This window comes from Megalobrama amblycephala, linkage group LG5 (genome assembly GCF_018812025.1).
Source record: "Megalobrama amblycephala isolate DHTTF-2021 linkage group LG5, ASM1881202v1, whole genome shotgun sequence".
NCBI lineage: Eukaryota > Metazoa > Chordata > Actinopteri > Cypriniformes > Xenocyprididae > Megalobrama > Megalobrama amblycephala.
In genome coordinates this window covers 6,820,656-6,844,105 of record NC_063048.1, presented here as the reverse complement: position 1 = coordinate 6,844,105, position 23,450 = coordinate 6,820,656, and the positions used below count along the sequence as shown (strand labels likewise).

General features: G+C 36.3%; 1 protein-coding gene across 1 annotated transcript in view; it reads left to right on the top strand.

Annotated features, from left to right (window-relative positions):
* The first annotated feature begins 530 nt into the window (after positions 1–530).
* The window catches only part of galnt16 (UDP-N-acetyl-alpha-D-galactosamine:polypeptide N-acetylgalactosaminyltransferase 16), a 67,388-nt gene continuing 44,468 nt past the window's right edge, over positions 531–23,450 (top strand). Inside the window, exons 1-4 of the mRNA XM_048190522.1 lie at positions 531–878; positions 15,880–16,061; positions 18,954–19,052; positions 21,953–22,020. Of these exons, the coding sequence (XP_048046479.1) occupies positions 687–878; positions 15,880–16,061; positions 18,954–19,052; positions 21,953–22,020 (541 nt within the window). The 5' untranslated portion in view covers positions 531–686. The remainder of the gene's footprint in view (positions 879–15,879; positions 16,062–18,953; positions 19,053–21,952; positions 22,021–23,450) is intronic.

Below are 23,450 nucleotides of genomic sequence, written 5' to 3'. Positions count from 1 at the left end.
TAAGTCGTTATTTTGTTTTTTTGGCGCACCAAAAATATTCTCGTCGCTTTATAATATTAATATTGAGCCACTGAACTGACATGAACTGATTTAAATTCATTGATATTAATGGATCTTGAGAGAGGAAATTGCTCCCTATGGAGGCCTCACGGAGCCATCGGATTTCAACTAAAATATCTTAATTTGTGTTCTGAAGATTAACGAAGGTCTTACGGGTGTGAAACGGCATGAGGGTGAGTAATTAATGGCAGAATTTTCATTTTTGGGTGAACTAACCCTTTAACCTCCATCGTTGTTAATCACTATTTTCTGAATCACCCTTTCACAGATCATTTGTAGAAAATGAATGAACAAATAAACTGTTTAAAGGTTTAAATGATGGCCACTTTATTATAAGCCTATACTTACATATTACAAAAAACTTTTTTTTTTTTTAAATAAATTATTTTAAATAACTATGATGTATAGAATCATGTGAAAGTCACTGCATATTTGGCACACGTGATGAGATGTGTGAGGTGAGGCGGGCTCTAGGACCTGCGCGAAACCCGCCAGAGATCCGCTCGATCAGCGCAGCTCTAGTCTGGAGAGGCTGTTCACTGCGCACGGCTTCATCATCATCCTCATCATCACCGACAACACATCACACACACACGGAGCGGGTCGCCAAGCGCTCGGAGCCGCTCATGATGCGCAGGATTCGGGCCAACGCCATTCTCATCCTCACCGTGGCCTGGATCCTCGGCACCTTCTATTACCTGTGGCAGGACAGCAAACCATCCTCTTCTTCCTCCTCCTCCTCCTCGGGCTCCCAGCTGAAGAACCACGGGCAGAAATCCTCCTCCGGGAGGCTGGAAGAGCGCACTCTTCCTCTGATCGTGAGTAATGATGATGATGATGATGATGATGTGGGCTGTATGCTGATCACTGCTGCTCGTGACTGATGATGTTTACTGCACATTTCACATCTCTGCTGTAATGCACGCGCTTATGTATGTTGATATGCAGCCAGTGTGTGTGTGTGTGTGTGTGTGTGTATGTGTGGATCTCAGCGTGATGTCAGGTGCATGTAAGAGGCTTTTCCTTAAGCCAGCTGCAGGTGTGTGTGTGTGTGTGTGTGTGTGTGTTTTGCAGATCCATGTGCTGCCTTTGTTAGGATTTAACCTACTATGCAGGCTATCAATAACACCGTGTAATTTCTCAGTAATCCAATAGGAATGTAATTAGACATTTGTTCTGGATTCATATTTGGATTTGGATTATAATTTGGAACTAGCTCTAGCCCTAAATAGAATTTTATTATACACTCTTAAAAATAAAGGTTCTTTATGGCCATTGATGGTTCCATGAAGAACCTTTAAGATCCATGGAAACTCTCAAATGCACAAATGGTTCTTTATAATGGAAAAAGGTTATTAAAATGTTCCTCACACTAAGAAAAAAAGTTCTTTTAAAGGATTAGTCCACTTTCAAATTAAATTTTCCTTGATAATTTACTCACCCCCATGTCATCCAAGATGTTCATGTCTTTCTTTCTTCAGTCGAAAAGAAATTAAGGTTTTTGATGAAAACATTCCAGGATTGTTCTCCTTATAGTGGACTTCAGTGGAGCCCAAATGGTTGAAGGTCAAAATTACAGTTTACACCGATCCCAGACGAGAAATAATGGTCTAATCTAGAGAAACCATCGCTCATTTTCTAAAAAAACAATTAAAAATTGTATACGTTTTAACCATAAATGCTCGTCTTGCAGTAGCTCTCTTCTTCTTCTCTATTTGAATTCCAGCAGTGTAGACACTGCTAAGTGTATTACTGCCCTCCACAGGTCAAAGTTTGAACTAAATTGTCATATACAATATGCTAGTGCAAGTATATAACAGTTAGTTCAAACTTTGACCTGTGGAGGGCAGTAGTACACTTAGCAGTGTCTACACTGCCGGAATTCTAATAGAGAAGAAGAAGAGAGCTAGTTCAAGATTAGCATTTATGGTTAAGTATTTTTTTAGAAAAGGAGTGATGGTTTCTCTAGATAAGACCCTTATTTCTCGTCTGGGATCGTGTAGAACGCTTTGAAGCTGCACTGAAACTGTAATTTTGACCTTCAACCGTCTGGAGGTCATTGAAGTCCACTATAAGGAGAATAATCCTGGAATGTTTTCATCAAAAACCTTAAATTCTTTTCGACTGCAGAAAGAAAGACATGAACATCTTGGATGACATGGGGGTGAGTAAATTATCAGGAAAAATTAATTTGAGAGTGAACTAATCCTTTAAGAAGTGTTCTCTGAAAGGTTCTTCGGTGGCACAGAAATGGTTCTTCTATGGCATCTTTTTGGAACCTTTATTTTTAAAGAGTGATTCCGACATTCCAAATATGTGATAATTTAGAATAGATAATAGTACTGTAATAGTAGTCCCAATAATATTGGGGGGAAATGTTAAAACTTAATTTTATAGAAAATATAGGATTTTTAAACTTGTTTTTTTTTATAGTACTAAACCTGACTGATCAAACAAGCGGTGTTGATATTGTTGTGAAAGCTTCTGTTTCTGATATATTCATTTTCAAACTCAGATTCAAACTGACATGAAGTGAGAATGACAAAACAGTGATGATTCAGTCAAATGATGTGGGGTTTTAGATATTGACAGGCGATCTGAGTCATCTGTACTCCAGGACAGCTGTTTGCTGTTTGTTTTGCTCTTCTCACAGTTTGACGCCACATTCATCAGCTCGAGGGCAAATGCTCACATTTGACTTCTCAGTATCTGCTGTCTTCCAGAAAGAATGCGTGATTTGATTAGAAATGATCACTGAATCAAGGATTTAATCACATCTTATGTTTAAATTGTTTAATGAACAATCATTTGCATGCATGTGAAAAATGCAGATGTTTTAAACAAGATCAGAGAATCCTGCATCCCTGAACTGTGTCCTGTAGCTCCATGGCAACAGAGCATCACATGTGTGACGCCGGCCATGAATGTTGAGTGTCATGAAAAACAGATATATATGTGTTTACCTGCACAAATACCTGGAAATGCTGATGGTAAAATGAGTTCTGAATGATCTCTGTTAAAACCTTTTATCCAGGGCCGTGGCGATTATGATCTACACAAGATTTTCTGTGGAAAATATGATACATTTATCTTAACATTTATAATAGTTACAGATAATTCTTCCATAATATTCAGTTTAATTGCTCTATGCTCTCTATATATTAAAGATCATTATAGAAAACTAATATTCAGTGGGTGGGATGGCCAATATAGTGCTGATATAATTACAGCAACTATGATCTACACATATTAGCTGAAATGTAATTAAAATGTTTTCATACAATATTTCAACACACACACACACATATAATATACAGTTAAACCAAAATTTATTCAGACACCTTGAACATTTCATTCATTATTACAGTTTATTCGCTATAAACTCTTTTTAAAAAATGTTAATAAAATATGACAAGCTCTCAGAGTTAAACTTTGTCAGAAAAAAATATCTTAATAATGTCAGATAACACTTAAGCAAAACATGGTCAGGTCAAATTGTCTGAATAATTTTTGGTTCCAGATTGTTATCAGTTTTACTGGTAGTCCACTGTATGAAGAATTTTTTGGTATAATTTGTCACAGTTTACTTTATTTTACTATCCTCACTTACATAAATGAACTATAGTGTCCTGCACCCACTAAAAATATATCAAAAATATCTGAATAATTTCTGATTTGACTATATATATATATATATATATATATATATATATATATATATATATATGTATATATAATTATATATATAAAACTATTCACTTATTTTTTTAAATAATCATGTTTAACAGCAGAATTTGTGGTGAAAAACTACATTAGCCTTGATGCTGTAAGGAAAATTCCACTAATCAGAGAGTTGCCACATGCAAAAACTGGCAAAATAGATCTAGCCCCGCCCACTCCTATGAAGCACTGCAAATTACATAATCAAGTCGATCTCTATGCTCTCAAAATATCTAAATATATATATTTAATACTTAAATATATATATTTACTTAAATAATTATGAAATAATTGTTTTCCTCCAAAACATGTTGGCCACAATTATTGCCACCCCTAGAAATTCTTATGAGTAAAATATCTCTGAAGTATATTCCCATTCATATTTACATTTTTTTAGCACACCAGTGTGATCATGAACATGATATTGTCCAGCCATGACTTCCTGTTCCACAGGATTATAAACATGAGGAAACACAAAGACCAAATTCGCCTAATCATTCGTCACAATGAGTAAAACCAAAGAATATAGTTCTGATGTGCAGCAAAAGATTGTTGAGCTTCACAAAATAGAAAGTGGCTGTAAGAAAATAGCTAAAGCATTGAAAATCCCCATTTCCAACCTTCAGGGAAATAATTAAGAAGTTCCAATCAACTAAAGATGTTACAAATCTGCCTGGAAGAGGACATGTGTCTAAATCGTCCTAGCGCATGGTGAGGAGGAAAGTTTGAGTGGCCAAAGACTCTCCAAGGATCACAGTTGGAGAATTGCAGAGATTAGTTGAGTCTTGAGTCTCAGAAAGCCTAAAAAAAAATGATCAAACAGCACCTACATCCCCACAAGTTGTTTGGGAGGGTTTCAAGAAAAATCCTCTGCTCTCATCCAGAAACAATCTCCAGTATATTAAGTTGTCAGACAAGACTGAAACTTTAAACGGGACCGGCTTCTATGGTCAGATAAAACTAAAAAAAAGAGCTTTTTGGCAGCAAACCCACCAGATGGGTTTGGTGCACACATGGATAAAAAGTACCCCATGCCCACGCTTAAATATACTGCTGGATCTTTAATGTTGTGGGCCTATTTTTCTGCTGGAGGTCCTGGACATCTTGTTCAGATATATGGCATCATGGATTCTATCAAATACCAACAGATAAAAAATAAAAACTTGACTGCTTCTGCTAGAAATCCAATAATGGGCCGTGGTTGGATCTTCCATCGGGACAATGATCCAAAACAAACCAACACAAAAATGTGTCACTGAGCACAAAATGAAGCTTCTGCCATGGCCATCCCAGTCCTCTGACCTGAACCCTAAAGAAAATGAGTGGAGTGAACTGAAGAGAAGAAGCACCAACATGGAGATGGGAATCTGAAGGATCTGGAGAGATTGTGCATGAAGGAACGATCTCTGATCTCTTGTCAGGTGTTCTCCAAACTCATCAGGCATTATAGGAGAAAACTTAGAGCTGTTATCTTTGGAAAAGGATGTTGCAATAATTGGGTGCCAATAATTGTGGCCAACATGAACTAGAGAAAAACATTTATTTCATAATGAGCTTTCCCCCCCATTTTCAATTGTTTTACTTCAATGATAGGTTAGAATTTTGTGAATTTTTTGAATGAAAGGGTAAACAATGCAAATTTATTTTCACAGCCGCCTTTGCTCATATTTATTAAGGGTGCCAATAATTGTGGAGGGCCTTTTCGATACTTAACGATAATGAAGCTTCTCTTTCACTCTCTCTCATCTCTCCGACAGTGAGTTGACACACAAACCCGCCTCCCCTCACCAAGGTTATAATCGTTAACGAAAACGAACGAAAAAACGAAAACTAGGTGGGAAAAAACATTGTCGTTAACTGAAATAAAATAAAAACGAGGCATTACAAAAAAACGATAACTAACTAAAACTGTAATGTGTGTTTGGCAAAACTAACTCAAATAAAATAAAATTATAGATGAAATGTCCTTAGTTTTCGTTTTTGTCAATGTCTTTCATAGAGCAAATAACGTTCAGCTGCATTTCCTTTCCCTGCGTCTCTCTCACATACCAGCGCGCGCGCGCGCACACACACACACACACACACATCCCCTCCCCTCCGTGCACACAGCGTCTCCACGAGTGTTCGACGCCGTTGAAAGTTCGCGAAAGGTTGGTATCTCGTGAACACCTTTACACAAACACACATTAAAAAGTGGTTTAAAAACGATGTCAAAACACTATATAAGCTGTGATTCAAATATTAAATAATGTAATTTGTTTACTCTTACACTGAATGTTTGCTGCTTCAATCCAAATGTGTTCTGCATAGTTCACCCAAAATGAAAAAAATGTGAGAAAAAATCAAGTTTACAAGTTTTATGTCACTGAAGGACCTGCGTTGCTCATGTTGGTTAACGTTACCTCTCTTAACGTGCTCTTCTGAATGGCACGGATTGCACTATGGACTATTGTACCTTTTGAGTTTTCATTTTTTTACTGTGATTTATTTTTATAACGAACAAGCTGCGATGTCACGTTTCCGGTGCTTTGCTCTTTGTTGTGTGTGCGTGAGGCGCGGGCGGTCAAAAGCCGTCTTTGCAGGGGACTTGCCTCATCGTCATGGCAACAGTTCGTAGCCAGGTCAGATTAAGGCCGCATTTACCTCAAGTCTAATGCACAATCCGATCTTTTGCATATCGATTTTTTTGGACGCTGCTTAATTTCTTTTAAAAGGACCTGTACGGATGTGTCCTTTTTACACTGATTGCGAAACTACCAAAAATGCCTATTCGACATCACAAATCAATTTCAATGTACATTGAGCTTAATTTATTGACATGAATTCATTGAAACCCTTTTAATGCAATGTTACATCCCTGCATAAAAATTCAAATTTTCACGACAGTTACCTACGCAGCTCTGCTGGAAGCGTGTGAGTTGAAGAATACTCGGGACGGGTGATATTCAGCTTCGTCGAATCCGCCATCTATACTAGGTTTTTTTTTGTCATTAAAACAAATGCATTCATCAGTGATTGTATATCAAGGGCAGTTGCAAGTTTGTGTCTTTTTATTTTTGTTTCAATGGAACGAATGGGGACTGAAGCGCGCGTCTGTGCACGAGCCGCGTCACTGACAACAGTGACAACGAACACTCAGTGTGATTTGAAGAGCAACACATTTCAACGTCAGATCGCCTTTTATTTAACACAAACAAATTAAATTAATAATCGCCATCAACAAATGTTCCGTTTGTTATAGGTATGTCTGTACCCGAAATGTTAAAAAACCCTCACTTTTCAATGACGCAGGAGTGCATTTACAGGGGAATATCCGATCTGTCCGCTACACTGCAGGCGCAAACGCACGTATCCGATTCATATCTGATTTATAACCACATATGAATGAGGCCTGAAACCATCTGGAAAATCAATCCATGCGCTTTTTTCCTGCTTACACGGTCGTGACTCATATCCGATCTGTGCCACATGGGAGGAAAAAATCGGAATTGGGTCACTTGAACCGTGATTAAATGGGGCCTAGTCAGAGTTGGTTGCCGTTTGTTGGAAAACTGTTCACACTGCTATAACTATCTATCCATCTAACTAATATCTATCTAATAACTATCTAACTAATATCTTTCTAACTAATAACCATCTATCCATCTAACTAATATCTAACTAATAACTATCCATCTAACTAATATCTATCTACTATCTATCTATCTATCTATCTATCTATCTATCTATCTATCTATCTATCCATCTATCTAACACTGAATGTTTGCTGCTTCAATCCAGATGAGTAGGCTATTGTATAGGGTAAATTTAGTATAGGGTGTGGAAACTGTACAGCTGTGGTATTTGTATAGGGTGTGAATTCTGTATAGAAGATGTGTAGATTTTTGGTACTGTGTGTGGATTTTGTAAGAGGTAAAGGAATTTCAATGGGGTGTGAATTTTGTATAGGGTGTTAAATGTGTATATTTTGTGAAGGTGTCACACACACACTAAAAAAAAAAATGGAAATCTGCATTTTATTTTATTTTTTTATTTGTTATTTGTCATGTTCTTTTCAGATTGAGCTCCCTGACAATCTGACAGAAATGTCTTGTTGTGGCTCAAAAATGGGTTGAATACATGCGGTTTATGTATGTCTTCTTTAGTCTGTTGGCTCTTTAGGTTTTTTACTGGCACACGTCACTTACACATTTTGCACTTACTGCAGAGTGTTGAGACTGTTTACATATTTGTGCCCATATGTACATTTTATGGACTGGTTTTATTTTTGAATGAATATTTTCTAAAATTGTATGATGTTTTTGTTATTATTACACAATACTTTTTCTGACCTTTTTGAATCTTGCCCCTGACAAATAACCCAAATTACAAAAAAGACTAAAACTAACACTAAAACTAATAAAAACTAAACTAAAACTAAGCATTTTCAAAAAATAAAAACTAAACTAAACTAGCAAACCCACTTTAAAAACTAATTAAAACTAAACTGAATTTGAAAACAAAAAGTCAAAACGAAATAAAAATAAAAACTAATGAAAAATGCAAAACTGTAATAACCTTGCCCCTCACTCACTTCGTTTCATTATGCAGATGAATGTTGTTGGTGTTACAGGGCTTGAATTTCAGCTGGGTTTGCGCGGATTGCGTATTATTTTTCTTATTCCCACAGATTTTGTGTGCACACCCAAAATGCGTGCACATAAAGTCGCCTCTCAGTACTAAATTGAGTTCATTTTAGCTGCTTATTGCACTTAAACAGTCAAACACATACAAAGTAATGTCAAAATGCCTGTCCTGGCCAGTATTCATGTAAACACAGTCAGTTATGTTTTAAGTGAACATAAACAGTTGAGAATGAAAATGCATGTGTAACAGTATAATGGATTTATGCGCCAGTTCTTAAAGTGACAGCAGCCTAATAAACCTGCTGACAAAGATAATAGATAATATTAAAAATATCTATTTGGCAGTTTGGATACATATAATCAACATTTTTAAAGTTGTAAGAGTTTTTAATTCAATTATGCTGTTCTCAGTGCTTCGTGGGATTGTAGTTCTTTCCCTCACTAAAGCCGTTAAGCACACAGTCTTTTACCTTTGCCTTATTTTTTGCTTAAAATCAAAGATTGTAATGTTGTGATTTTCCTCATAGCTGATTGGTTTGGTTCATGGCTTATAACACCTTAATAAAGTCTTTTTTGAAATCCCTATGGGAGAAATGAATGAAAAACAAACTTCTGGAACCAGCACTCTATATAGTGTGTTGCATGCTGTTCTTTGTAATTGTCTGTGGAATTCACTAGCAATTATTTCTACACCAATTATTTTTTCAGTCTATACTGTTTGTATATTTTATAAACAGACTCTAGTGCAGATCATTTTAAAAAGATTTATCAGCCTGGCTATTGTTACTCGACTCATAATACAGATATGAGTCCGTTACTAATAACAATTCACCAGCAGTGGCTTTGTCCTCATAATACCCCATTAGCTGAGCGCTATGAAGTGACAGTAATTCTCTACTTTACCTAGAGTAATCCCGCTCTCCATTAGCCTGCTTTGATATCTGATCTACCCTATTTTTGTGCCTCTGCCTATAAAATAAGATGAAATGATTCTGCCTTTTCACTCTATTAATGACAGAAGTGCATTCACAAGTCCTGAAAGAAAAGGATAGCCTATATGCGTGGAGATCAATTGGGTGCTTTATCACAGTTATAAGCACTAATTCAAGCTGATTTTATATGGACAGTGCCTCCAGAGCATTGTTGCACAATGCATTTATTTATTTGTCCTGAGCCAATAGCAGATCCTCCCTTTGCCGAGGCCTTTTTGCAGTGCATCAGTCTCGGCTAATATTTCTTTATGAGGGGAACAAATACTGAAGTATCAGTGCAGGCATCTGTCTCATGTTCACTTTAGGAAGAGTAACAGATGCACTTCCCATTCCACAGTCAATTTATTAGATGTGCCTTTTATGCAAAGCGGATCGTTTGTTGCAGTGAGCAATATTTGCTTTCGCAAACTTTTCCCAGCCTCATTTGCATGTTACTCCCAAGCACAAACTGATTATATTAGTGCAGTTCTGCTAATGGCCTGGTTTGATTTTGTTGTACTTGTCCATTTGATGCATCATGTAAACAGCCAAACAGCTTGGACACACACAACACAAACCAGATGTCTCATATCAGGGCTGTTACTCGACTAAAGGGGTTGATCAGTGATTGTTATGCAATAAAGCAATACAATAAAGCAAATTAGGGAGCATATTAACTCCTCTGTACAAATGGCCTACAAAGTTAAGCTTTCAGTAACACCGCTAGATGCTCTTTTGGACAGTTCTAAAAAGAAAAAACAAAAAGCTGAAAAACAAAAGCAAATATAATATAATAAATATTATAATATTTATTTATATTTATAATAATAATACATTGTGCATTTAAAAAATTCACTCAAATGTTATAATAATATAATTTGTCATTTAAAAAAACTTAATGAATAGATATCGCCATACTTCCCCTGTTGATTACATTAAGAATTGCATTTTTAAATATTTTTTGTTTAAAAGTTTTCTGAAATGTAATGTTTAAATATGCAAAAGATACATTATCTAATTAAATATGCACCAGTTTGCACAAAATTTCCAGAGCGTTGGATAAAGCCAGGTTCAGAATTCTTGTTTCATATTGTTGACATATTAAAGTTAGAGGGAATTTTGGATATCTCTATTTACCACTTCATAAATGTTCATGTTTTTAGGAATAAAATGTGTATGCAAGTGCTACTTAAAAGAAATTCTGACTGAAAAAAAATCATTTTGTGAAAACAGCCTTTGAAGATATGTATTGTAACTGAAATCTACATATGTAAATAGATAAAGTGCGATAAAATAAACACTTAAAGGGGACCTATCATGCTCCTTTTCACAAGATCTAATATAAGTCTCTGGTGTCTCCAGAATGTGTCTGTGAAGTTTCAGCTCAAAATACCCCACAGATCATTTATTATAGCTTGTCAAATTTCCCATTATTTAGGTGTGAGCAAAAACTGTTTTTGTGTGTGTCCCTTTAAATGCAAATGAGCTGCTGCTCCCGGCCGCTTTCCATAAGAGGGCGGAGCTTTAACAGCTCGTGCTTCGGTTGCTCAACAACAACAAAGCTGGAGAATCTCACGCAATCTCAAAATGAGGATTGTCAGTAACGGTGTTCAGCCTTACATTGTTCAAACCGGAATCGACACTGATGGAGAGACTCAGGAAGAAGTTACAACTTTTAGAGTGAAACTGGACATTTCTAAATGGTTAGTGGATAAATTTTTTCGAACAGAAACGCTCCTTTTTTAGCAATCGAGCTTGCCAGGGTCAACTTGCAGGCTATCCAAGCTAACAAGACTCTAAATAGTGTTCAGTGCTCCTCTGTGCAGCCAACAACAGAACAGTTAGCATGCTTTGCTCAAACTTTTGTCATGGCGTTAGAACTGGTACACGTTGATGCTTGCGAAAACAAAATGACTGCGCCATGGGTGGAAATTAAATGCAGATTAAGGGGCTGTGATATTATAATAAGATGCCCTTCCTACGTCACAAGGGGAGCGAAATCAGAGCGGCTAATTTTTTTATATGCTTGCAGAGAAAGGCTTGCCAAAACAAAGTTACTGGGTTGTCCTTTTTCACGTTTTCTGGGTTGGTAGATGCATCTGGGACCCGATTATAGCACTTAAATGCGGAAACAACACATTATAAAAAGCCCAAATAGCTCAAAAAGTCCAGAATCTCCAAATTGACATGAAAAACAAGAATTTTGCCTGTAGTGTCTTGACTTTTTTTGCTAGTGATCTTGGACCCTTTTATTATGTATTGTTATGTTACTGAATGATTACCATGGCATTTAAACTATACTTCAAGGTATTTCAAAGAAAGTTATTTATCTGACATATCACCTCTGAACTTTCTGTGTTTGCTTTGGTTTTGTTCATGTTTTAGTTTAGTTTCCTTGGTTTTCATGTTTCTATGGTTATTCATTGTGTGTTAATTGGTTTGGTTCTGAGTATTTAAGCCCTGTGTTTTGTTCTGTTCATGTTCTTTGCCTAGAGTGTTTTGTTTTGAGTTTTGTTAAAGGTGCCCTAGAACACTTTTTCACAAGATGTAATATAAGTCTAAGGTGTCCCCTGAATGTGTCTGTGAAGTTTCAGCTCAAAATACCCCATAGATTTTTTTTATTCATTTTTGTAACTGCCTATTTTGGGGCATCATTAAATATGCACCGATTCAGGCTGCTTCCCCTTTAAATGCTCGCGCTCCCCGCCCCCAAGCTCGCAACTCTATAATACATTGCATAAACAAAGTTCACACAGCTAATATAACCTTCAAAATGGATCTTTACAAAGTGTTCGTCATGCAGCATACCCGATTATGTAAGTATAGTACTTATTTGGATGTTTACATTTGATCTGAATGAGTTTCATAGTGCTCTGTGGCTAACGGGCTAAAACTAACATTACACACTGGAAATTGGAGAGATTTATAAAGAATGAAGTTGTGTTTATGAATTATACAGTCTGCAAGTGTTTAAAAATGAAAATAGCGACGGCTCTTGTCTCCGTGAATACAGTAAGAAACAATGGTAACTTTAACCACATTTAACAGTACATTAGCAACATGCTAACGAAAAATTTAGAAAGACAATTTACAAATATCACTAAAAAATATCATGTTATCATGGATCATGTCAGTTATTATTGCTCCATCTGCCATTTTTCGCTTTTGTCTTTGCTTGCTTACCTAGTCTGATGATTCAGCTGTGCACAGATCCAGACGTTAATACTGGCTGCCCTTGTGTAATGCCTTGAACATGGGCTGGCATATGCAAATATTGGGGGCGTACATATTAATGATCCCGACTGTTGCGTCACAGTCGGTGTTATGTTGAGATTCACCTGTTCTTCAGAGGTCTTTTGCACAAATCAAATTTACATAAGAAGGAGGAAACAATGGTGTTTGAGACTCACTGTATGTCATTTCCATGTAATGAACTCTAATTATTTAACTATGCCGAGGTAAATTAAATTTTCAATTCTAGGGCACCTTTAAATTAATCTTTACACTTTAATTCCATTCTCATCACCGACTGTGACACAGTAGACCAAATGTTCCAGTAAAATGTTCTGCAGTAGTTCCTGTGAATCTTACCTGAATAACAGTGAAGGTGCCTTCGTTCAAGCTGTGGTGATATGGCTGTTACACTGCAGATGCGTTCTGTCATAGCCAGTGGCATATGCATCTCATTAGCTCTGATCAGGCCTGCTGATGAGAATGAGGACACATTTACAGCAACCTGCAGTTTTCTAGCAGAGAATGTCTAGTAAGATGATGTCGTTTCACTTGACTTTCACACCTGAGAACTATGAACAACTTCAGTAAAGGAAAACAAGCACACGTGACCCAACAAAAATGAAATTCTACACAATAACATTGTATGTCTGCAGCATGTGTGGCTCGTCGGCATGTTACTTCATAGTATCTGTTGTTGGGATGCATGATTTAGGGGAAAAAATAAAATTACAATTTTCTGATACAAATTATGATTGCGTTGTAAAATGCGATTAATAGTTTGCTGTTCCAAAATTTTGTGATTATATATCATTATTGATATTGTACAAATATAGTATTAATAATAAAATGATTATTATTTATTGCTAAATAAAAATAAAAAAACTAAATAAAAAAATAATCTAATAATAATAATTCTATTTAATATTACAATACTAATATTTATTAATTTCATAATTTTCAAACATTAAACCATCAAAACTTATATTTGGATGGAAGACCACAGAGAGGTCAAAATCCTGCAATTATATATCACTATGGCTATAAAATAATAATAATTAATCTGTGGTAAAAAATAAATAAAATTGCATCTTAAGTGGAACATTAAAGACAAAACAATTTCGCTTCTACCTAAACAAATTATGCAACAGCCAGTGCCAAATCTCACACAACACACACACACATGGTCCATCCATCAAACTGCAATGAATACTGTCTAAAATCTGCAATAAATCTGTGTAAGATGCTAAAATATGATACAAAATGTGATTCTGTATAGAGGACATTTGGCAGACCTAAGCTAACAGTGCCTGTTCAAGGTGATTACAGTAGAGTCACAGCAGCTTTATGAACAGGTTTGAACAAATCAGGTCTTTGGATGTCTGAGTGCATCCATAAGTGTCTGCTGCTCTTTCTGAAAGTGTTTATGGAACGTAGATAAAGGGATTGTCACCTCTATTTTCACTTTCTTCAGAAATAGAAGGTGAGGTCGCTCTGGGCTAAGCCTCTCTCGACAGCGCATGAACGCTTCCACACCATATCTCAGTCTCACAGCTTGATTCTGTTCTTCTTTTAGCTCCATTTTTCTGCATTTCTAAGTGTCAAGCATGGTTGATCTTAAGGCAAGTCACTAAAGGCAAACACATTGGTTTTCATGCACTGGTCAATTTTGAGCTATTTTGCTTCCATAACTTGTCTTCTTTCAGGCTAGTGGCAAAAAATACATATTTTTTTCCAGCACTGGTTACTTGATCTAAGAATTGTTTTTTGTTTTTTTTTTCACTGAAAAAAAAAAAAATGGTTTTGTGGTTAAGGTTCATTTCGCCTCTTCCCTGCATGAATAATGATTATGGTTGCATGTTTGGCAATTTTCTAGTTTTATTTACATTTTTTGCTCTTGATTTTGTTGTCACATTCAGTAACTTATTGTGCTGTAATGTCTTGATGTGTTCGCTCCTCTGCTCAAAATAATCTGTTCTTCTGCTCAGTTGATTGTTACCCTTATCATGTTTCACGTATCCAGTGTTGAGGTCTGTGTGTGGAATTTTAATCTATTTTGTTTTGTCTCATGAGTATCATGTGATGAATACCCATGTGATTTGCCTCTATAGTTTAAACAGCAAGCATAAATCATAGAACATAAGTTATATAAGCACTATTAGACTGAGAAAATATTGAACTGTGAAAAGCCACACTGCAAAAATTGATTTCTTATTCAAATTTCTTGCCTTGTTTTTCAGTAAAAATACCCTAACCTTCCTTAATCAAGATAGATTTACTAGAGATTACATTAGATATTTTTCACTTTGGATTAGGCAGACAGAGATGAAGGAGCAGGGAGAGGTAGATCTTCATATCAGCCGTTTAACTTTATTAATAAATAAAATAAAGAAGATAATACAAAAAACAGGAATTGTAGGAGAACAAAAACATAAACAGAACTAAACTCAGGGCTTAAATGCACAAAACAACAACAAACTCAACCAGAAACAGGTGTGCAACATAATTGGTAACCATGGCAACAAATGAAGAGCAGGAACATGGGGAACAAACAAAACAGGGAGTGAGCACAGAAAAAACAAGATGATACAAAGTGATACAAATGGTACGTTTACACGACAATCATGTATTAAAAAGTTTTTCCTTTTGCGTTTTTCACAAACAGACGACAGTGCTGTCAAAACGATCCCCATTCACACGGAAAACAACAAAGAATGCTGCATTATCATGCCAGGCCAGTAGTTGGTGATGTCACTTTGTAAAGAATCACTACGCTCCTTTAGACTGAATTTTTTTTTACAGTGCACTGTAGTTAAGGTCCATTTTGCCTCTTCCCTGCATGAGTAATGAATATGGTTGCATGTTTGGCAATTTTCTAGTTTTATTTATATTTTTTTGCTCTTGATTTTGTTGTCACATTCAGTAACTTATTGTGCTGTAATGTCATGATGTGACATTACACACAATAGTGTCAAGTGAGGAATTTTTTTTTTTTTTTTGTACTCCGTATAAATGTTTTTACTTGGTCAAAATAGGCCATTGTTACCATGATGGCAACCTGAGATTTTCAATTCAGTCAAGACATTTACTTACAATAATTCAACTCAAAAAAGCTTTGTAAACCGTTGACTTTATTTTTACAGTGTAGGGTTTTAGGGGTTGGTTCAAATCCCAAACACTAAGTTTGAGCTATGGCAACAGTGATGCTTGCCTAATAAAACACTAATAACACTAAACTAGCATGTGTAATTGTGTGTCTGTCTGTCTGTCAGGTGACTCATGTACCAAAGGTCGAGCAGCAGGGTCAGCTCTTGGGCTTGTTTGATGAAAAGGCTTTTCTATCCAGTAAGCAGCTGAAAGCAGGTGAGGATCCTTACAGAGAGCATGCATTCAACCTGCAGGAGAGCGACCGACTGGGGAGCGAACGCGCCATCAGAGACACACGCCACTATCGGTAATATGTTCTTTTGTTAATTATTTTGGCTATTTGAACCCTCTGTTATGTTCAAAGACTGGGCACAACTTTTGTGGTGGTCAAATAGACCCACATTTGTTTTTATGTTTTTATGTGCTAAAAATCGACACTATGAAAAACACTAAATATTCATGTACAAACAGAAAACCTCTGCTGTAGCTTGTCAGAGACAAAAAATATAAGATGTGTAAGAAATTTAATAATTCCCACCAATTTCTATTGTTTTATTTCTATTGTTTAGTGGTCAATATATATAATATAATATATATATAGTGCCCTCCACTAATATTGGCACCCTTGGTAAATATGAGCAAATGTGGCTATGAAAATAAATCTGCATTGTTTATCCTTTTAATCTTTTATACAAAAAAAAAAAAAAAAATCACAAAATTCTAACCTTTCATTGAAGTAAAACAATTGAAAATTGGTGGGAAAGCTCATTATGAAATAAATGTTTTTCTCTAGTTCACGTTGGCCACAATTATTGGCATTATTATACATTATGCATTATTATTGCAACCTCCTTTTCCCAAGATAACAGCTCTTCACCTCTTCACCTTTAATGCCTGATGAGTTTTGAGAACACCTGACAAGATAACAGAGACCATTTCTTCATACAGAATCTCTCCAGATCCTTCAGATTCCCAGATCCATGTTGGTGCTTCTTCTCTTCAGTTCACTCCACTCATTTTCTTTAGGGTTCAGGTCAGGGGACTGGGACGGCCATGGCAGAAGCTTCATTTTGTGCTCAGAGACACATTTTTGTGTTGGTTTTGATCAAATCACGGCCCATTATAAGATTTCTAGCAAAAGAAGTTTTTTATCTGTTGGTATTTGATAGATTCCATGATACCATGTATCTGAACAAGATGTCCAGAACCTCCAACAGAAAAATAGGTCCACAACATTAAAGATCCAGCAGTATATTTAACCATGGGCATGGGGTATTTTTTACCCCTGTGTACACCAAACCCATCTGGTGGGTTTGCTGCCAAAAAGCTCTTTTTTTTAGTTTCATCTGACCATAGAAGCTGGTCCCTTTTGAAGTTCCAGTCTTGTCTGACAACTGAATATGCTGGAGATTGTTTCTGGATGAGAGCAGCGGATTTTTCTTGAAACCCTCCCAAACAACTTGTGGGGATGTAGGTGCTGTTTGATCATTTTTTTTAGGCTTTCTGAGACTCAAGACTCAACTAATCTCTGCAATTCTCCAACTGTGATCCTTGGAGAGTCTTTGTTCACTCAAACGTTCCTCCTCACCTCGCATTAGGACGATTTAGACACATGTCCTCTTCCAGGCAGATTTGTAACATCTTTAGTTGATTGGAACTTCTTAATTATTGCCCTGATGGTGGAAATGAGGATTTTCAATACTTTAGCTATTTTCTTACAGCCACTTTCTATTTTGTGAAGCTCAACAATCTTTTGCTGCACATCAGAACTATATTCTTTGGTTTTTCTCATTTATACTCCTGTGGAACAGGAAGTCATGGCTGGACAATTTCATGTTCATGATCACCCTGGTGTGCTAAAAAAAAAAAAAAATGTAAATATGACTGGGAATATACTTCAGAGATATTTTATTCATAAGAATTTCTAGGGGTGCCAATAATTGTGGCCAACATGTTTTGGAGAAAAACATTTATTTCATAATGTGATCCCCCCCCCCCACTTTCAATTCTTTTCCTTCCGTGAAAGGTTACAATTTTGTGAATTTTTTGAATGAAAGATCAAAAGTACAAACAATGCAGATTTATTTTCACAGCCACCTTTGCTCATATTTACTAAGGGTGCCATTATTTGTGGAGGGCACTATATATATGTTGATATATATGTTGAGTTTTGGCATTTTTTTTGACCCCAACACAGTCGTAGTCACCAAAATTTGTACAGCCTTTCCAAAACACATCTATGTGTTGAAACTTTGCTTGTTAGCATTTAGCATTCAGCTACCAATAGACCTTAAGTCAGGTTGGAAGCCATATTGAATTTTAATTCAGGTGAAAATGAGGCTTTGAGGGATAGACGTGTAGTCTTTACAATGGAACTCTATAAAGGTCCTAGACCACATAATGTTCACAAATCACATCACTAAAACTGTTTTATGGAGTTTTTGTGTACTGTACTTTTTTTTCTTCCGGAAAGACGTTTCATCAGCTGAACAACACACACAATTCTACAGCCTTGTTTTCATTCCAGTCAAAAATTAAATATGGCGCTACCCTAAGGCAAAGTCTGTTCACTCGGCGGCCATATTTGCAATGCCTCCAGCCAGGCAGCTATTTCAGGCATCTAAGAACAAGTCCTGTCTATTTGATTGAAGGAATCCTGAAATCTCAATAACTGCTTGGTGAACTCTCAATTAAATAACATATTTCAAATCAGCAACAAAATCTGACATGAACTGTCCCATGAATGTTGTTTCTTATGCTCAAATAATGTTAAAAAAGCTTATTTCTCAGGCTAGATGAGCTAATGCGCATGTGCAGCCCTAAGCATGAGTCTCAGTTTTCTATGGGAACCCGAGCTTCTAACGGCAGCTGCAGTGACGCTATGACATTACCAATCAGCGATTGGCTCCTTTACTTAGAAGGCAGGACGTATTCCCCCATATTGTGCATTGCAATTTCTCCCATTCATAAGTAATAGGAATGAACAGTCTTTCTATATCTATAGTCTTTGCCTAAGGTCTATAGGAGTGTAGTACTCTCAGCTGTTTAACATATTTGACCATGTTTAAATCCATTCCTTATGGCAATGCAATTTTCTTTGTGGTGATCTATCACATTTAGCATTGTTCTAACATAGTGCGCACAGCCGTGACAATGAAACCCCTGATCCTCCCCCTGTGTGTGTTTGCTGCATTCACAGATGTGCCTCTATGACCTTTGAACCTGACCTGCCGCCCACCAGCATCATCATCACTTTTCACAATGAGGCGCGCTCCACCCTGCTGCGCACTATTAAAAGGTAACAGCCTACACTGCATTGAACACACACAGAGTTTCTAGAGCTGTACCAGACACACTGACATTCAGCTTTACAGCAGCGCTTCCATACATGAAGCGAATAATCCAGCGTTAATCCTTCTGTTACCACTGAAGAACCTGCACTTGTTACCTTTAAGAGCTAGTTCTACCTAATTTAACCCAGAAAAATGTTGTTTGTTGGTATGAATTAATGTATTTAGGTAAATTCAGTGATGTTAAATTATATCTTAACATAGATGTTACTATTGTTAGGTTGACATTTTTTTCAGTGTGGCTCAAACTGACTATACATTACATCAGAAATTACAGTTCAGTTTGTTAGTGTGGTGAGAGTGAAAGTTCAGTAAATCAGTTTAAATCTAAAACAGGTCAAGCAAAGGCATGAAAGGGTTAAAATCGTTTTCTGTAGAAAATGCGAGTGATGCTGCCACAGTGCTGAGGTGTTGTGTTGAGGGTGGTTTGCTACGCGATTACAAAAATCCCTTGGGAAAATGAAGTGCACTAAATTGTATTGAATGTGCACCTGTAGTGTACCTAAAATCTTAAAAGTATATTTTAAAAAAATTTACTTGCATGTAATATAATAATGAAATAAAAAGGCCACTTAAGTGTACTTAAAGAGAGCACACTTTAATGACTTTCTTAACTTTTAAAAAGTGCTCTTTGTAATAATGTCAAGTCAAAAGTTTTACTTTAAAGTTAACTTAATTTGATGTACTGACTAATATACTAAAGTACATTTAAAGTACTTGATTATAATTTTAAATGCAGTATGTTATTTGATATTACATTTTAAGTTAAAGAGGAAAAATCTCTGCAGTCACAAAGCACAAAGTCCCTCCAGCGAGAGTTATTCTCTATATCAGTGTCACTGTTTTCGAACTCCCTGAACGCCTCCATTGTAGCACTGACATTCCTCATTCCTCACATACGCAAAATAAAGGGGCGGGGCCTGGTTGAGTTAGTTAGTAGTGTGTTAAACTCGCAGTTTAAGGTAAGAGGTGGGACATTTCTTAAACACGCTCGAAACGGTTGACCAATCACAACACACCAGCTGGGTCCAGCTGACCAATCAGAGCACATTGTGTTTTCAGAAGGAGGGGCTTCATAGAGACCGGAACTAAACAGGGGTGCGTTTCCCGAAAGCATCGTTGGTAAACCATGGTCGTGACTCCCATTGAACTCTATTGGTAACGACCGAACTTGCGACTATAGTTCGCTTCGGGAAACACGTCCCAGAGCGTTACTGACAGACTGGGAAGAGAGGAGCTGCAACCATGATAAATATGGGAAAATAAGGTGTTTTTGAACATTCTAGCATGGAAACCTATTCTAGTAGAAGCCAAAACCAAAATCAAGACTTTGTAAAAGGGTACAAGAGGTTTTTTATATAACTTAAATGTTTTATATAAATTAAAGTTTTATATAACTTTAATATAACTTAAATGTACCATATTAAAATTTAATCATTACAAATGTATAATTATGAATATATTTGAATACGTGACATACAAGTTTCAATAGAAATGGCATTAAAGTCTTCTAGATTACAACAAATGCTTGTCCTATATTCGGCAGTAAACTTTAACCATATTTTAAAGACAATAGAAGTAATTATGAAAGATGTACTACTTAAGTGGGTCTAAAAAAACACACTCTATAGTTCAACTGATTGCCTTTGAAATAAATGTAAACTATAATACATTTTCATTTAATTGCAATTAACATGCAGTTAATTGCCTGAAAACATTAGATTCAATTCTAGCAAGTAGTCTTTTAAAAACATATGCTAAAATGCACTTCTTCTTCACAAGTGGTGGTCTAAGGCATGTTGGTATGCGATCAGCATGGTTTTATAGGCAGCTGTTAGGGTGTTTAGGGCAGTTTCTAGGTGTCTGCTTTTTGGCTCAAGTAAAAAGAACCCAACCACAAAAACTGTAATTTAGTTGCTTTAAGAATTAACAGCACACCTGCATAATTTAAAGGGTTACTTCACCCAAAAATGAAAATTATCCCATAATTTACTCACCCACAAGCCATCCTAGTTGTATGTGACTTTCTTCTTTCAGCCAAATACATTCAGAGTTATATTAAAAATTATCCTGGCTCCTCCAAGCTTTATAATGGGAGTGAATAGTAACTGAGATTTTAAAGTCCAAAAAAGCGCATTAATCCATCATAAAAGTAATCCATATGGCTCCAGGGGGTTAATAAAGACCTTCTGAAGTGAAGCGATGCGTTTTTGTTTGAAAAATATCCATATTTATAACTGGCTTTTCTGGTAACTTTCACCCGACACACAACGTATTGACGAATGAGGAAGCACAGAGGATAGAGCGAAACAAAACAAAACACTGGTCACAAATTAGAAGTCTGAAAGGAGATTTTTTTAAAGAGAAATGCCAGAGGAGCTCGAGTCTTCTGCCAGAACTCGACTCGCGTACAGCCGGGAAGCCAGTGATTATAGTTTATAAAATTATAAATATGGATATTTTTCTTAAAAAAACTTTATTAAGCCCCTGAAGCCGTATGGATTACTTTTATGATGGATGGATGCCCTTTTTTGGGCTTCAAAATCTTGGGTTCCATTCACTCCCATTAATAAAGCTTAGAAGAGCCAGGATTTTTTTTATTATAACTCTGATTGTGTTTGATTGAAAGAAGATCATATACACCCAGGATGCCTTGAGGGTGAGTAAATCATGGGATAATTTTCATTTTTGGGTGAACTATCCCTTTAAGGAATCATTAATGTCTGTAGAAACCGACGTGCAGGCAATTTACACACTGAAGTTTAATATTTAGGATTAGGTACAACACATTATCCTTTTTATATGGTTTTTATCTTGTTCATTTATTATATTGTTCCTTTTGTTTCAGTGTACTAACGAGAAGCCCACCTCATTTGATACAGGAGATTATTCTCGTGGACGACTTTAGCTCCGACCGTAAGTAGAGCTTCATTTCATTGCAACACAAGAGCACAGAACACACACACACACACACACACACACACACACACACACACACACACACACACACACACACACACACACACACACACACACACACACTCTGAATAATGACAAAGTGTTTCCTGTGTTTGTGTGTGCTCATATTTGACCTTTGAGGACACATTAGCTGTGGATTTCTTTATAAATATTGCTCATTCTCTATACATCAGTGAGCCAAGACTGAACCCAGCCCTGCTGTTGTCATGGTGAGGAAACAAACGGCACAATCAGAATTGTGGCTCTGCTGTGATTAATGCTGTGGAGCGTTAAAGAGAGACATGAATTTGGCAAATGTAATTTTTCCCTTTACAGAGATCATGTGTTGAGCTTATGCAGTGCTTTACGCTCTCTTGTCCTTGGCATGGGAACCACATGCACCTCACAAACACACACACACACACACACACACACACACACACACACACACACACACACATGTAGACTTGCAAGCTGATCAGATAAGACTGCACTACTGATTGCTTCAAGAGTTCAAGTCTGATGAATTACAGGTTAGATTTGCCTATCTAGAGCAGTCTTTACACTGCGAATGAAGCCGCATCTAAAGTTGAATGTAGTGAAGAGATGGGCTTTAGGAATATGGACAAGTAAAGTCCCAATAAGGCAGAATCCATTCATGATTGTAATAAATCTAATCATATACAGTAAATACACTGCAAAAAACTGACTGGTCATACCTTATATTACATATAAGTATTATAATAAGTACAGTGTACTTAGTCTACAATGTAATTCAATATACTAGAAGTTGTGTGTTTATTTCAAAGCATGTTAAACTAACACTGGAAATTTGTTTAGAAGTTTGCAGGCTGATTTTTGCTAAGTTCATGGCATTGTATCTATTTTTTTGAGTTTTGCAAGAACCACATGTAGTCAGGCTCAAATATGGTCAAGTATCTTGAATTGTATATTTGACTTTGTTATCAGAGTCTGTGAAATGTTTGGTGCTCCGTACATCTGGATGGAGAAGCGCAGCTCTGAGTTTGTCAGGGGTTGTTGGCAGAACAGAAAGCTCCGCAGTAATTTAAATGAGCTTTCCGTTTGTTGCTGAATAAACTACAATATACACCAGGATTTATGAGTGATAATTTTTAATTTTAAGACCAGATTGTAGATCTGAATGATTTAGTTACTGATGAAAAAATTACCTGGAACAAAAGAAAAGGTCATAAAAACATGTGAATTACCCTTGTTCATTTTTGTTCATAATTGTCATAAAACATTATTTGTTGTTTTATACAACTTGAAATTTTAACATTGGTAATTTATGATATTTAATGGGATTTTTTTGTCAGCTTTGATCTTAAATAAATACTTGAAGTACCTACTAAGATTAAATATTTTAA